The sequence below is a fragment of the Lentinus tigrinus genome, assembly GCF_003813185.1.
Source record: "Lentinus tigrinus ALCF2SS1-7 unplaced genomic scaffold L226scaffold_8, whole genome shotgun sequence".
In the NCBI taxonomy this organism is placed as follows: domain Eukaryota; kingdom Fungi; phylum Basidiomycota; class Agaricomycetes; order Polyporales; family Polyporaceae; genus Lentinus; species Lentinus tigrinus.
The window spans coordinates 1,319,447-1,333,260 of record NW_027137917.1 but is presented as its reverse complement, the minus strand read 5'-3'; the positions used below and the strand labels follow the sequence as shown (position 1 = coordinate 1,333,260).

General features: G+C 56.2%; 4 protein-coding genes across 4 annotated transcripts; 2 read left to right on the top strand and 2 right to left on the bottom strand.

Annotated features, from left to right (window-relative positions):
- Positions 1 to 192: 192 nt before the first annotated feature.
- L226DRAFT_460007 (Dbl-like domain-containing protein) lies at positions 193 to 5,018 on the bottom strand (the record flags this gene model as incomplete). The annotated part of the gene is made up of 19 exons (XM_067675563.1): positions 193 to 692; positions 749 to 876; positions 926 to 1,023; positions 1,080 to 1,208; positions 1,261 to 1,422; positions 1,484 to 1,569; positions 1,624 to 1,701; positions 1,756 to 2,182; positions 2,232 to 2,290; positions 2,349 to 2,472; positions 2,532 to 2,801; positions 2,863 to 3,168; positions 3,224 to 3,287; positions 3,343 to 3,647; positions 3,705 to 4,074; positions 4,127 to 4,197; positions 4,253 to 4,306; positions 4,361 to 4,675; positions 4,725 to 5,018. The coding sequence occupies 19 exons, from the start codon at positions 5,016 to 5,018 to the stop codon at positions 193 to 195; spliced, it is 3,840 nt and encodes a 1,279-aa protein (XP_067537286.1).
- Positions 5,019 to 6,774: 1,756 nt separating this feature from the next.
- On the top strand, positions 6,775 to 8,517 carry L226DRAFT_533764 (methyltransferase). Its single transcript, XM_067680537.1, has 9 exons — positions 6,775 to 6,920; positions 6,971 to 7,135; positions 7,194 to 7,244; positions 7,302 to 7,347; positions 7,398 to 7,431; positions 7,493 to 7,593; positions 7,650 to 7,829; positions 7,890 to 8,031; positions 8,088 to 8,517. The coding sequence occupies exons 1-9, from the start codon at positions 6,835 to 6,837 to the stop codon at positions 8,495 to 8,497; spliced, it is 1,215 nt and encodes a 404-aa protein (XP_067537285.1). The 5' UTR covers positions 6,775 to 6,834; the 3' UTR covers positions 8,498 to 8,517.
- Positions 8,518 to 8,649: 132 nt separating this feature from the next.
- On the top strand, positions 8,650 to 10,035 carry L226DRAFT_559647 (uncharacterized protein). Its single transcript, XM_067683308.1, has 2 exons — positions 8,650 to 9,429; positions 9,502 to 10,035. The coding sequence occupies exons 1-2, from the start codon at positions 8,875 to 8,877 to the stop codon at positions 9,802 to 9,804; spliced, it is 858 nt and encodes a 285-aa protein (XP_067537284.1). The 5' UTR covers positions 8,650 to 8,874; the 3' UTR covers positions 9,805 to 10,035.
- A 650-nt stretch (positions 10,036 to 10,685) lies between these two features.
- On the bottom strand, positions 10,686 to 13,158 carry L226DRAFT_383916 (general amino acid permease 1). The gene is made up of 10 exons (XM_067674416.1): positions 12,851 to 13,158; positions 12,556 to 12,773; positions 12,403 to 12,487; positions 12,210 to 12,321; positions 12,045 to 12,127; positions 11,856 to 11,989; positions 11,720 to 11,801; positions 11,235 to 11,661; positions 11,012 to 11,176; positions 10,686 to 10,952 (listed from the first exon to the last, which is right to left on the bottom strand). The coding sequence occupies exons 1-10, from the start codon at positions 13,016 to 13,018 to the stop codon at positions 10,774 to 10,776; spliced, it is 1,653 nt and encodes a 550-aa protein (XP_067537283.1). The 5' UTR covers positions 13,019 to 13,158; the 3' UTR covers positions 10,686 to 10,773.
- Between the last annotated feature and the right edge of the window lie 656 nt (positions 13,159 to 13,814).

Here is a 13,814-nt window from a genome sequence, read left to right as displayed (position 1 = left end):
CATTGCAAGCGAGGATATGATTACACCAGGGAATCTAGGTCCACATAAAGTACTTGTCAATACTTGTTTGATCTGTAAGTCAACGAAAACTCGACGCTAGGCACAGCGCGCACATGCATAGTTCCAGCGCAAAGAGCGAATAGAAAACAGCACGAAAGACATACACTGCAGGGGTTGCACCTCAACCACGCATCACGAACGCCACGAGAGCGCGGGGTTGAGACGAGGCGAGTGCGGCGGCGAGTTGTTCTGCGAGAAGTAGGTTGTTGATTGCGACGGCGAAGCGAGAGAGCCGGGAAGATAAAGCGGGATCGTGGGTATGAGCTCGAAGACATGCTGAGCAACTGGCCGTGCCATCCGTGACTGCGTTCCAATGGACGGGGAGTCAGTCGCATTCATGACGCCATGGACACGAGGCTCCTGCGAGATGGTCTCCTGGCCATAGCCCTCCGGGACTGGCGTTGCAGGAGGTACGCCTGTGATTCCGCGTCCATCCCAGATACACCGGACGTCGTTGCCGGGTATGATCTGCGCAAGACGACCTGTCTCCACATGTCGGATCTCGATGAACCGACTGTCGAACAGGAGGACATATGGAGGATGCCATGCGACATGCTCTGCAGTGCCCTCCCACTCGATGGTGCCGTTCTGACGACTGGGATCGCCGTGCCGGTCAACGTACAGACCGAATTCTGCAGGTCACAAGTCTCAGTAAACTGACAGGATGACCCAAGGAGCGCTCACTTACCATCGTAACACAGCAAGAACTCGTCGTTACTGGAACGGAACATGCCCATGGGACGACAGCTCTCGCATCTCTTCGCCAACTTCTCGAGACGCGGGTCATCACGTTGCGGTATAGTGACACTCTTGAAGCTGCACCGGCGTCAGTAAATAGACCTGACAAGCGCTCGCCCATACTTACTCGGTTAGATCCATGATCTCGAAGCCCTTGGTGCAAAGGATGACGATCTTGGCCTTCAAGAAGATCAAGTCAAACGCTTCCGAGGGAAGGAAGAAGTCCTGAAGATGCATTGTTAACCTTTCGTTGAGGCGATGTCAGGACAGATCCCTCTCACCCTATAGACTCGGAACCACTCGGAACGGGCAGGACGCAGTCCAAGGCGGGAACCGAAGGTTGGCGGGGCCTTTGTTCGCTCGTTGATCTTGCCCACAACGGGTTCTAGGACACGGAAGACGCTGTCAAGCTAGCGCAGCGATGTCAGACAGGATCGACAGAACATGGGATCGTCAGCCTACCCCTTTCTTCTTCATGTAGATCACCAAAGTCCGGCCATTAAGGCTTCCAACGCTGAAGAAGTGGACATCCTTGTTCCCGCTCAGCTTCTGGGGCGTCTGTGATGTATGGGCACTCTGCGGCGATGAAGGGACCAGAGCCTCAATGTGGTATGCGAACAGCGACTGTAGAGATCCGGTCAATATGCTGCAAGCGTTCACCGAGCCGGATGAAGCCGGTGCCCACCTTGTCCGCCAACACAAGGAAGATACCGAAGTCTTCCAACATGGCGCACTGTGTGACCATCTTGAGGTGCAGCACGCGACGCAACGCTATCCAATCCCGGTTAGTTTCCTACGAAGACACACGACGCAACAAGCACTCACATCGCGAATCGTGACGGAACCCAATCCACACACCCTCAGCGCAACCAATCGCCACCAGGCCCCGACCATCCGCAGTGGCTGCAAACGGTCATCAATACCAGCACACAGCACAGACGAACAAACTAGACTCACTGAAGGGTACCGAGCAGGTGACCTTGCCCGTGAAAGCCTCCCCATGGCTCCACGACGCCGGGTTCGACATCATAGAGGGCACCAAGAACGTGTCCGCGCTGAGCGTCTCGATCTCGAAGACCTTGTTCGAGTCTTGCACGACCTTGCGCAGCCCGATAGCCTCATCAAGTTTCGCCTTCCACTCGTTCCGCGCCTGAGCAGACTCCGCGAACACGGTATACAAGCCTCCGAGTCGGCCGTTGTGGTGGATCGTGCATGGGTAGACGAGTCGCGAGTCCGTTGCTGACTCCGGAGACGTCGCGGCGCCCACCGGCGTACCGGCATCTCCAGCATGACGCTCAGAGCGACCCAGACGCAAAATACTGTTGCCACGCTGGGTCGGCGGGTCGGTGAAGTTGGCTAGTGTCAAAAGGTCCAATGGGATGGGCTGTGGAGACGGTGAGAATCCATTCGTGTGCACTTAATAGCGTCCTTACCCGTCGGTACACATGATACTTCGTACTGCCTTCCTTCTCCTTTGGCTTCGTCATCACGACTGACAACGGACCGTCAGTGGCCACGGCCAAGCAGGAAGGGTCCTGGAGGAGACTCACGATAGTTATCAAACAAGAGAACGAACAGCTCCGTCCATCCGTTCCATTCGAAGCCGGTGTCCGGCTGGCGCAGCAACTTGCCCGTGTGGATCAATGAGCGATTCTCGTTCAGCAGGTCCATGTCCTAGCAACAACGCCGTCAATCACGTCATGGCACAGAAAGATGCACACGATACCACTTACGATGTACTCGCCGCTCTTGAAGACGAGGTTCGAATTGTAGCGCCACACCTCGACCTTCTGCTTCGCGGACACGACACCGGGCTCGGTCTCTTTACCGAGCGCCTTGATGACGTCGAGCACCTGCGGGATGTAGTCTCTGTCCTCATGCCCTTCCGGAGTCTCGTCCAAAATACCCTTCAGAAGCAGGTCGTATCGGAGCAGACGCGGAATCGGCCGGTTGATGAAATTCTTCATGTCCAACCGGTGGGCGTCTGGGTGGCGTGTACATTGCTGTTGGATAGTGCGAAGTTAGTGACAAGCTCAAGAGCAGCAAGGATACGGCTGCACTCACATCCACAAAGGCCTTGAACTGTGGATTGTTCGCCATCTCGTCATCGATCCGATAGGCTGCGATGGGGTAGTTGGGGATGTATTCCATGTATGCCTCCCGGAAGTTGAGGACCGCATCGTAGATCGCTGCAGTGATGCTGCGAATCACAGGGTGCTCGTCCCGCTGGATCTCGTGCAGCTTCTCGAGCATCCTGCGGTGATGCGCGTGGAGCTCCGCGTAGTTGTGGAAGACCTCCTGAATGAATTGCTCGAGGCGGTCCCGAGGGATGATGGGCGGGTCCATTTCGCGGAGTGGTGCGACGTACATCTGCAACAGAACGTCAGCTGCAAGCCTATGCGTACACGGCAGCACGACAACGTACCACTTCAATGTTCTCGAGATCGCGCACGTAGTCCATTTCACCCTTGATGACCTCGAAGATGATGCTGCAACGCAAATCAGAAAACAGTGCAAACATGATACACCGAGAGAAGGACTCACTTCTGTCGCTTGATCTCATGCTTCGAGAGCGACTTCTGCGTCTCCTCAGGAACGAGGTTATGCCACTCAAGCTTACCAGTCGGACCCTTACCCATCGCCGACTGCCATGTCCACAGCTGGGCGACGGTCTGGAGCTTCTTGATCGCGGTGATGGCCTCCTTGAGGAACTCGATGTCAGGGTTGCCCTCCGTCGTCTCATTGCAGATCGCCTCCAGCAAGACCGGATACTTCTGCAAATGCTCTGATGGCCGACTGAGGAAGTGCTTGAGATCGAGCCTGTGGGCGTCGGGATGACGCGAACATTGCTGTGGGACGTCATTAAGCGCTTTCGATCACACCCAATTAGGGGGGACGCGACGAACCTCCACAAAGCGTTTGAACTCCGCGTTCTTTTCCATCTCGTCCTTCATGCGCTTCTCGGCGACAGGGAGGTGCCCGACATAGATAGGGTATGCGAGACGGAACTCCGTCGCGGCTTCGAGGAAAATGTCGCCGATACCCTGCACGACAGGAGACTGCTCGCGTTGCCGCACGTAGATCATCTCCAGGAGTCGGCGGTTACATTCGCGCAGGTCCAAGACGTTGCCGAAGACCTCGTCAACGAACTCGTCGATCTCACTGGGGCGTATGACAGGCGGGTTTGCGGTGCGGAGAGGACGGATAAACAGCGATTCGACGGTGTCCAAGTCACGAAGGTATTGCTTCTCTTTGTGGATAAGCTTGTGGATGATGCTAGAGGAACTGGCTTAACGCATGCATGGTGAGGGAGATCACTCTCACGTACTTCTGGCGATTGACTTCGCTGTCTGGCAAAGTTGCGAGAAGCTCTCTTGGAACAGTTCTCGCCCACTCATCCTGCAGTCACAGGTTCGGCAATGAAACGAAATGAAAGAGTACCGTTGAGGCGTACCTTGTCTTCTTCCTCGTCGCTTTCTGTTGGCGTGACCAAGGGAAGGTTACTCCTCTAACGGGCATATGTGTCAGTTTGCGCAGCAGATGATGAGAACGTGCAACCTACCCGTCTGGGACATGTGTACGAGTAGCACGGGTTGTCATCGTCGCAGCTTGACGCGTAGCACCGCGTCAGCAGCGTGATGACCCCAGTAGGCAGTTCCTCCCGCTCTATCCGAGCGTCCGAGGCTCCCTCCTGATCGTCCCAAAACATGTACACGTCTTCAACTCCATCTTGCAATGGCCTGTCCACCCATTCCACCTCGTAGAAGAAGAGCTGGCTTTGCAAACTGCGAGCAACCTGAAGAGCAGCGCGACGGTCATTGGTGGAGATGCCATGGGTCACGAGCAGTTCCCGTTGGATCTGCGACTGAATGGTAGACTGCGACAAAGTCAGGTCTGACCGTTGGACTGCCTTGCAGGAGACATACCACAATATCCTTGCCCGTAAATGCCCGAGGGTAGGGTATGCTGCCCTTGACGTGCGTCCCGCGTGGCACCTTGTCACGAAGCCGGACTGCGATGTGGCTGAGAAGCGCCGGATTGAAGAAGCGGTCATCCCCATCCTCGGAAGGGTCTTCATCATAAAACTCGTCCTCCTCCTCAGCATAGTTGTCATGCAACTCCAGGGGCCGCTTCGTGTCCGCGACGATGCGCACCAAGTCTGGATCGCGCCAACCGGAAGAGGAGGCGACAGGTCCTTGTGCGGATGAAGAGCGATACATATCTTGCGCACCGAAGTAGCTCTGTTGCGAATGAACTGACGGAGCTTGCTGGAACGTGGGTGCAACCGAAGGAGGTGCGGTGGTGGACCAGCCACCATCCGAGCCCTTCGACATGTATGAACCCACCGAGTTGCCGCGATCCACAGTTGTCGCTAGCGATGAGCTAGGTCGAATGACACCCTCGCTTTCCTGGTACGCAGAGGATGCTGTGCCAGTCGTGTAAGACGAGTTACGCTCGAGCCCGTTGGGGTATGCAGACGAGCCTGCCGAGCCCGTTGAAGTAGATCGTCCAAGTCCCTGCATCTGCATGGTTTGGGGATCTACATGACCAGGTATAGGTTATGAGATGCGGGCACTGGGAAGCAGTGGTGATACTTACAGCTATGGCTATGCGGTAGTTGAGGTGTCGCAGAGAGAGAAGACGATGACTGTTGCGAGTACGGTCGGTATTCGGAGTACTCTGATCGAGTGGTATACGCGTCGGGCATATCCAAGGTAGAAGGGGAGCTAGGCGGCCCTTCCTCTTCGAAATAGCCGTTGTACCCCGGTATCTTGGAGGGCTGTGCGCCAGGGGGTGGGCGACGCGTTTCGCTCGACCCTGGAGACGGGCGCCATCCATAGGAGTCGGACGTGTCAGGAACAGGCATGGAGTACTGTGCTCTAGAGGTGCTATCGGACGAGCCAGGTCGCGCACCAGCAGAGCCCGGACGAGGATCGGGGACATAACCGCCATTGAGAGACGGCAACCGGCCTATCATGGCAGAGTTTGCGGGTGGATTCACGATGCCATTATAGCCATTTGGTGTGCGAGGAAGTTGCCGGCCACTGTGTGTGTAAAGTGTTAACGACTCACCAAGAAACGGTGCGAGACGCAGAGCAACAAGTCTCTCCCAAGAATGCTTGGCTACGACTGCGTATTCTCCTCCAGTACATCTCACGCCCACGCTCATCACAGAACACAGATCGTCCTAGACAAGCATGCTTGGGCAAAGACTGCCGCGCGTGCCTGGGAGCGTGACAAGAGTGATACGCACGACTCTATACTGTTGTGCTTCTGGCGGAGGTCCTCCTGCGGATACGGTCGTGGTTCAGGCATGCCGTACATCATGGGCGGTGGAGGTGGGGGCGGTACGAGCGAAGCAGAACTAGACCCTGGGATGCGAGGGAGAGGCCTAGGTGCGCGTTGTGAAGGAGATTGCGGGCTGCTGGACGAGCTCTGCGGCGCAGAGGGAGGAGGTGGTGGTGGTGGTCTCGGAGAAGGAGGGAGACCGTAGCGGGAAGCTTGCAGCGAAGTCAGATCAGGATGGGCGGGCACTGCAACTGCAACGGAAAGACGCACAAGTAGTAGCCGACCGCGCCGATGGCTGCAGTCTGTTCGCAGTAGGAGTTCCTTCGCCGTCCTGATACTGGCCGTAGATGGACTCGAGCTCGCGATCTGCGGGAGGAGAAGCGGCATGGACTGGTTGCTCGGCGGTGGGCGACTCTTCCGCGAAGCCAGCCAGGACTTGATGGTAGAGCTGGGCGAGATCCTCGTCTCCGGAGGGCATCGCATGCATGGCGGCAACAGAAGACATGGCGAGAGCGTGTGGTTAAGCCAGCATGGGAGGTCAGACAGACTGACGACAAGGTCGAGTTGGCGGTGAGGTCGAGAGCTCTGCAGACGCTGCGGCGGCAGTCATCACGCTCATGCCACTTTTGGAATCCGGGGATCCAGCTACCCCGGTCAGTCTGCAAACAGCTTCTCCAACTCCCATCTCGCTTACTTGCTATCACAGCACACCCGACTGCCCGCGACGATTGAGCTCGCACACGCGAAATGTCTGCGGAACAGCCAGCACGAATCCCGAAAACCGCGTCGTCCGTGCACGACGTAACCGCAGAAAAGCCGCCTTTCGGCTCACGGTTAGTGCTGAACATCATGATCAGCAGCGTTGCTAACAACATATTCCCAGATTCCTGACGGAGGACGCGGACGTGTGGAGCCAAAATGCCTGGGATCACGTCCCACCACCCGAGGATCAGGACGAAGTCATCTCGGCCGCGTTGACCCGACAAAAGAACGCGCCCGTACCCGACAACGACAAGGCCAAGTATAACGAGAAACCAGCGCGGCACTGGTATGCCAGTATTGAATAGCACTTGAAGAACTTGTCTCTGACTCTTGCCACATGGTAGGGATAACTTTTACAAGATGAACGCGAGCAACTTCTTCCGTAATCGAAAATGGTCCTCCCCTGAATGTGTAGACAGGTGGCCTGCAGTCTGACATTCGCGATGATACAGGTTGCATCTGGAGTTCCCCGAGCTGAGGGCAGCTGCCGAGCATGATGTACTCCTCCCATTCACCAATTGCCAGACTGTATCATTGATGCATCTCAGGCAGGACCGATGACCGTCGCTGAGATCGGCTGCGGTACGTTCCGCGGCGAGCCACAACGTTTACAATCTCAGTCTCATCTTACAATACCATTCAGGTGCAGGCAATGCAGTCTATCCACTACTCTCTGCCAACCAAAATCCTCATCTCAAGCTGCACGCATACGACTATTCGTCCCATGCAGTAAAGTTGGTCCAGGTATGTACGAAATACGACGATCATTGGACTCGTTTCGTAGTGACTATCCAGAACAGAACAATCCTCTTTACACATCGCCTCCCGTAGGCACGATACAGGCCGCAGTATGGGACCTGACATCGCCCACTCTTCCGCCAGATCTGGAACCCGGATCCGTGGATATCATCGTCCTCATCTTCGTCCTCAGTGCGTTGCATCCGAGCGAATGGGCTAACGCAGTTTCCAATGTGCACAAGGTATGGTTGCTATTGAGTAGGGTATGACAAGCAGACTACATTGAAGCTGGGTCCGAACAGCTTCTCAAACCTGGAGGACGAGTCCTCTTTCGTGACTATGGCCGTTACGACCTCACGCAACTCAGGTTCAAGGGCGGGCGTCTCCTCGACGACAACTTCTACATACGCGGCGACAAAACACGAGTGTACTTCTTCGAGCTCGGTGAGAACAGTTCACATATATAAAGTTTTCGCCGAAATCGCTGACATGAGTTCTAGACGAGCTTGCGCTTCTGTTCACTGGTTCACCTGCCCCTGCAGCCTCGAGGGAATACAGTGCCGTCAAGATCGTGGAGGAGAATGAAGAACAGTCCGACTCAGATCCCGGCTCATCGGCCCCGCTCACACCTCCCGAGTTGTCGCACGAGTCTCCGTCGGGTACAGCGACACCCAGCTTGCAGGACGCCCAGCAATCGCTTGACTCGCTGTCACTCGAAGCCTCGAAGCAGGGCACACCCCAGGCCGGCGCGATCCATCCCATCCTACAGCAACCCCTCCCACTGAAAGAGGGTTCGCATCCGCTATTCTCGATCCAACAGCTCGGAGTGGACCGTCGTCTCATCGTCAACCGAAAACGGCAGCTAAAGATGTACAGGGTGTGGATGCAAGGGAAGTTCTGTAAATTATGACCTGTCACCGTGCTGTACGCGTTCCCAAAGACAATGCGGACATCGCTGCGTCGCGATGCACCGCTATGTCAATGCAACGTCGTCTTTGTACCACAGCCGGCTCGTGTGCGCGGCGCACAGACCAAAGCGAGGCATACCGCCTTGCATTGGCACAATAAGGTCCGTTGCCGCTCTGTCTTTTGTAAGCGCCCATACCAAGCGACGAGCCACTGGGCCACATACACGGGCCCAAATGCGCTATGGCTCAGTTGGTCCGTCCGCGGTAGCTGAACAATGGCTATAAGAGCACACGAGCACCCACACTGACAATAGCAGGTCTCCCATACCCTCATCCACGCCACCCGCTCGGAGTCGTTTGTCCCCTCGCCCAGGTTCTCATGCCTCGCCTCTCCACTCGTCCTGCGTCCGCTGGTCCGGAGCCCATCGATCACACCACTGAAGGGGAGGAGGAAGAGGAGGAGGAGCACATCCCACGCCCGCCCAACTCATGGATCCTCTTCCGCAAAGACTGCTGCGATCGGGCGAAGCTATCGGGGGAGGGGGAGGGCAAGCCCCAGAAGGTGCTGTCCAAGGAGTACGGTGCGCAGTGGAAGAAGGCACCCAAGGCCGTCCGGGCGTACTACGACAAGAAGGCAAAGGAGGCCCTGGAGGAGCACAAGCGCAAGTACCCCAAGTACAAGTACCGCCCCGGACCACCCAAGTACAAGGACGGCGTGAAGATCGCCCCGCCTGCGCCCCGGAAGAAGCGCGGCCCCAGGAAGAAGGCTGTCGCGCTCGTCATGGAGGCCGACGTCGGTGGTTCGCGGAATGAGAAGGGAGATGAGGTGTACGGTGGTTCGTCCAGATATCTGTCTCAGGAAGAGTACCCGGACCCGGAACTTCAGGCTACCTTCCACGACCAAGGGTCTCCGGCTGCACGATCATCTGACGAGGTATGTGTTGCCCTATATGCAATATGTTCTCTCTGTCTTCCGTGTTGACAGCAACTGACGGTTCGTTCACAGGTCATGCTGCTCCCCGTTGAGAAGCTGTACCGCGCGCCGGACGCCGACCTTGGGTCTGCGGGCGATCCTAGCAGCTCCATGTCGTACGTCGAGGTTCTCCAGCCTTACGGTTCGCCATCGTCTCCAGAACACGTCTATGACGAGGCTGCAGCTCTGGAGCTCGTGGACCAGCCTGAAAGCTCCGATTCGTACACCGGACTCTTCTCGCCCTACGCATCGCCATCGTCTCCGGAGAACGAACACGCGCTGGCGGAAATGGAGGACCTCTTCATACAGTACGACCAGCCTGAAGAGACGGCTTAGATTGGATGGGCCACCTCCGTGAACCTTCGGAACAAGTAATATGGAACTTGGACAGTATTCCCCCACACTGATTGTAGCGATAAGTATCCCACTTTTGTACCACCCACCACCCTCCTTTGAACTTTCATCTGCACACGTTAGTACGTACTTTATATAATCGTAGCATCTAGCGTCTCCACCAGCATCTATATATCGGACAGTCACAGTTTCACAATCTAATGCAATCAAGTCAATCATGGTTAACCAACACTGCACAGCTATATGTCTGAGTAGTGCGATATGGAGCTACCACTGACCCAGTCGTCTCATCGAGCTCGACGAGCACAGCACCCCGTCCTTTCCTGGTTCGGGTTAGGTGCGAACGAGCTCGAGCAGGCTTTCAACCGGGCTGGCTGAGGAGTCTACATCGAGTCTCGACTCTCCTCCATGATTCGTTTTTTCTTTTTCCTTTTTTTGCATTCTTCGATCATACGGAGTTTGCGCCTGTCACTCAATACGGATTTCCGACCGTAGTCTCGATCGAATCGGAAGAGGAAAATGCACAAAAATCGTCCTCGAATTGCAATATATCGACTGTTCAGCTATCTTCCCGAGCCACCAGGTACAGTGTACTGTACCGCCAGTGGTATGCCAAGCTCCACAGCCACTGCAGCCAGGCGTCCACGAACGTCCGCTGCCTCCACCCTAGACAACTGCTCCGTAACAGACTTCAAATTATGAACGACTCCGTCAAGCGTTAGTCCGGGATAACTTATGGTATGCATTGCAAGAGGAGGATATCGTAAATTATACATTAAGCCCGTGTCCGCGAGCCTCCAAATGCCAGAGTACAAAATGAGACGCAATCGCACAACACGGTCGTCAGCGTCGTAAGTAGCACAAACACAGTACCTACACACCGCACCACAGCAGAATCACAATCACAACAGCAGCGCACACAGCGCAGCGGGGGGCCCGTCCGACGTCCGTCTAGAAGACGATCGCGGCGATCTTCCCGAGGATCGTCGTCGGGACGACCTCGGGCAGCTCCGTCTCCTCGATGGTGGGGATGCCGGTGACGAAGTCCATCTCATGCGGCTTCCAGACCTTCGTGCGCTTGACGATCTTCCAGACAACGTAGAGCGCAATGAACAGCGGGATGTTGATGTCTAAGGGACACGTATGGTCAGCGTACGGAAAGGCGAACAGGGAGTGGAACATGACGTACAGGCAGTCAGGAAACCAGACGCGTTGAAGTCCCAGAAGACCTCGAAGCCGTTGATGAGGATGAGGATAGTGATCCAGAACACACCCCAGTACGACAGGTAGGGTTGAAGCCTGTTGTGGTATGACAGCTTTTTACGGTCAAGGCCTTGTGCCTTGAAGCCGCGGTCTAACACACAAATAGAGTCAGCCATATCCGGAAGAGTGAAAAATAGCAGAACACCCACAGAAGAAGATGTAGGTAAGGTTCATGGACCACCAGCCAAAGAAACCGCCGACGGTCGACAAGTTGACGAACCAGTTGAAAACGGTCTCAGCGCCGGACGAGACGTTCATGAACGCCAACAACGAGAAGGCGCTTGCCGTAAGGACAGCGACCAGCGGGAGACCGTTCTTGGTGCAGTACGAGAAGATCTTGGGCGCCTGACCACGGAGCGAAAGACCGTAGAGCACACGGGATGCGCAGAAGAGGTACGAGTTGCCGGCGGAGAATGCGGACGTGAAGACACCGGCGTTGATGATGTGCGGGAGGACCTTGATACCAGCACGGGTCATGGCAATGACGTAGGGAGACTCGGCAGCGTTACCGGTGGAATTGAGTAGGTTCGGGTCGTTGTAGGGGACGACCATGCCAGTGATGAGGAGACCGAGCATCTTAAAAGCGCACAGGTCAGCTGAGAGCAGGTGGTGTCCGATGACCATCGGAACTCACGTAGAACAGGAGGATACGCCAGAAGACACGGCGGACAGCCTTGGCGATGTTGCGGCGAGGGCTTTGAGTCTCGGACGCAGCACTGCGGAGGCGCACGTTATGTGGAGCACACATGATATTTGGGGCATGAACTTACATCGCAACAAGCTCCATACCCTGGAAGGAGAAGGCGGCCTGGACGAGCACCGAGAGGATACCAAGGAAACGGTCAAGAGGCGGGTGGTTGGGCTCAAGGCCAGCACCGTTAAGCGGGCCAGGGTCCTTCCAGTACTGGAGAGAGGGACAGTCAACATCGCGCCATTGGACCCAAGGAAAACGGACGTACATGGAAACCCAGCCGTTCCTGACCAGGAGCGCCGCCAAGGTCAATTACCAGACCGGTGATGATGAGGAGCGTGATGAGAAGGACTGTTGTAATACCAAAAGGAGTCAGACGATGCCCCTCCCCTACGAGAAGGCACAACCGGGAGGGCCTGTATCAAACACTCACGCTTGATGATCGAGAACATGAATTCTGACTCTCCAAACCATCGTACACCGAAAATATTGATAGCGCATGCACAGACCAGGATGGCAGCCGTGTACCCAGCTTGGTGGCTGGTCTATCAACGCGGAGGAGAGCAAGCGCACAGATAGCAGTCAGTTTCCTTCGCTTCGTGTGTCGAGGTGGCAATGGTACGCACGTTCTGGTCCCAGAAAGTGAGAAGAAGGCCAGCAGCAGTGACTTCGACAGGGACGGAAATGGCGTTGGTGTAGAAATAATTCCAGCTAGATGGCACGTGGTGGGCGTATACGGCGTCAGAATGAAGCTCGGCAAGCATATGGAGAGCGCTTACCCAACGGCGAAACCAAATGCGGGGTCGACCCACCGCGCGGCGAAGTGGGGGAAGGTACCGGAGATGGGGGCATGGGACGTCATCTCACCGACGGCGCAGAGAGATGCGTAGGCGATGCTACCGATGAAAGCATAGGCAATGAGGGCACCAAGAGGGCCCGCAGCTTGGAGAGCGTGGCCCGATCCCAAGAAGAGACCAGTACCAAGAGTTCCAGCAATCTATGGCCGCTTCAGCACTTCCGTCCACGAACCAAGTATCCTTGCAGGTCATAGAAGGGGATGGGATGAGTACTCACAGCGATCATCTGGACATGGCGCTGCTTGAGCTTGCGCTGCACCCGATCGAGGTCGGCAGCATCGAAGTGGTAACGGTTGTCCGTCTGCTGCACGACATAGTCGTGAACGGTTCCCTTTTCAACAGAGCTCGTCTGGTCGGGCTTCTCCCCGTACTCGTGTTCGGACATGGTCGAACGGCGAAGAGGAAGGAACGGGGGAGGATTGGCGGGAAGGACGAAGGGGAGGGTGCCAGAAACGAACGGAGGGGGAGACCCAAGTCAACCTCAGGTGCGTGGAGAGAAATAGCTCAGAGCTCCCTGAGAGGCAGGTGGAAGTATATAACACCGGACGAATGCGAGCCGAGCGATCAAATGGCGTCCTGACGCGCCTGGTTCTTTCCGAACGCAGCATGGGGAAGATAAGGACAGTCGGCAGCTTGTGCACGCCAGCGATAACGTCTGATTGACTGATGGCACTAGCTCCCACTCAGGTCACATCCCTTCGCATCCGAGCCCACATTGCAGTGCTCACTGCGCGTTCGCGATACGCGAACAACACTCATCAAGTTTGGGATGCCCGACGCTTGCGTCCTGACGACTCTCCCGAGCTCGGCTCCCCAGAACGAAAAATGCGGGGAGACGGAAGGAGCGTGGAAAAACGGACGGACCTGCTTGTTGGCGAGTCGGCGACATGGTGGATAAACGGTATTAAACAGTTGGGCGCGTGGGGCCAAAATTGTCACGGGCGGGTTCGCAGCGTGGGACGACGAGCGTGGCGTTGGAGACGCACATCCAGGCACTTCGTTTTTGCCGACATCCTGAATGGCAACAGCTCTCCCGCGACCCCAGGTCAACCCCTGGCTCGATCCCATCAGATCGCTTGCACGAATGAGATCCTTTTTTGGCCCCGAGCAACGACGGCAGATCCATTGACGCAGCGTTGTGGCTTTCCCTGCTCAACCACTCCGCCGGCAGTGCGCACACG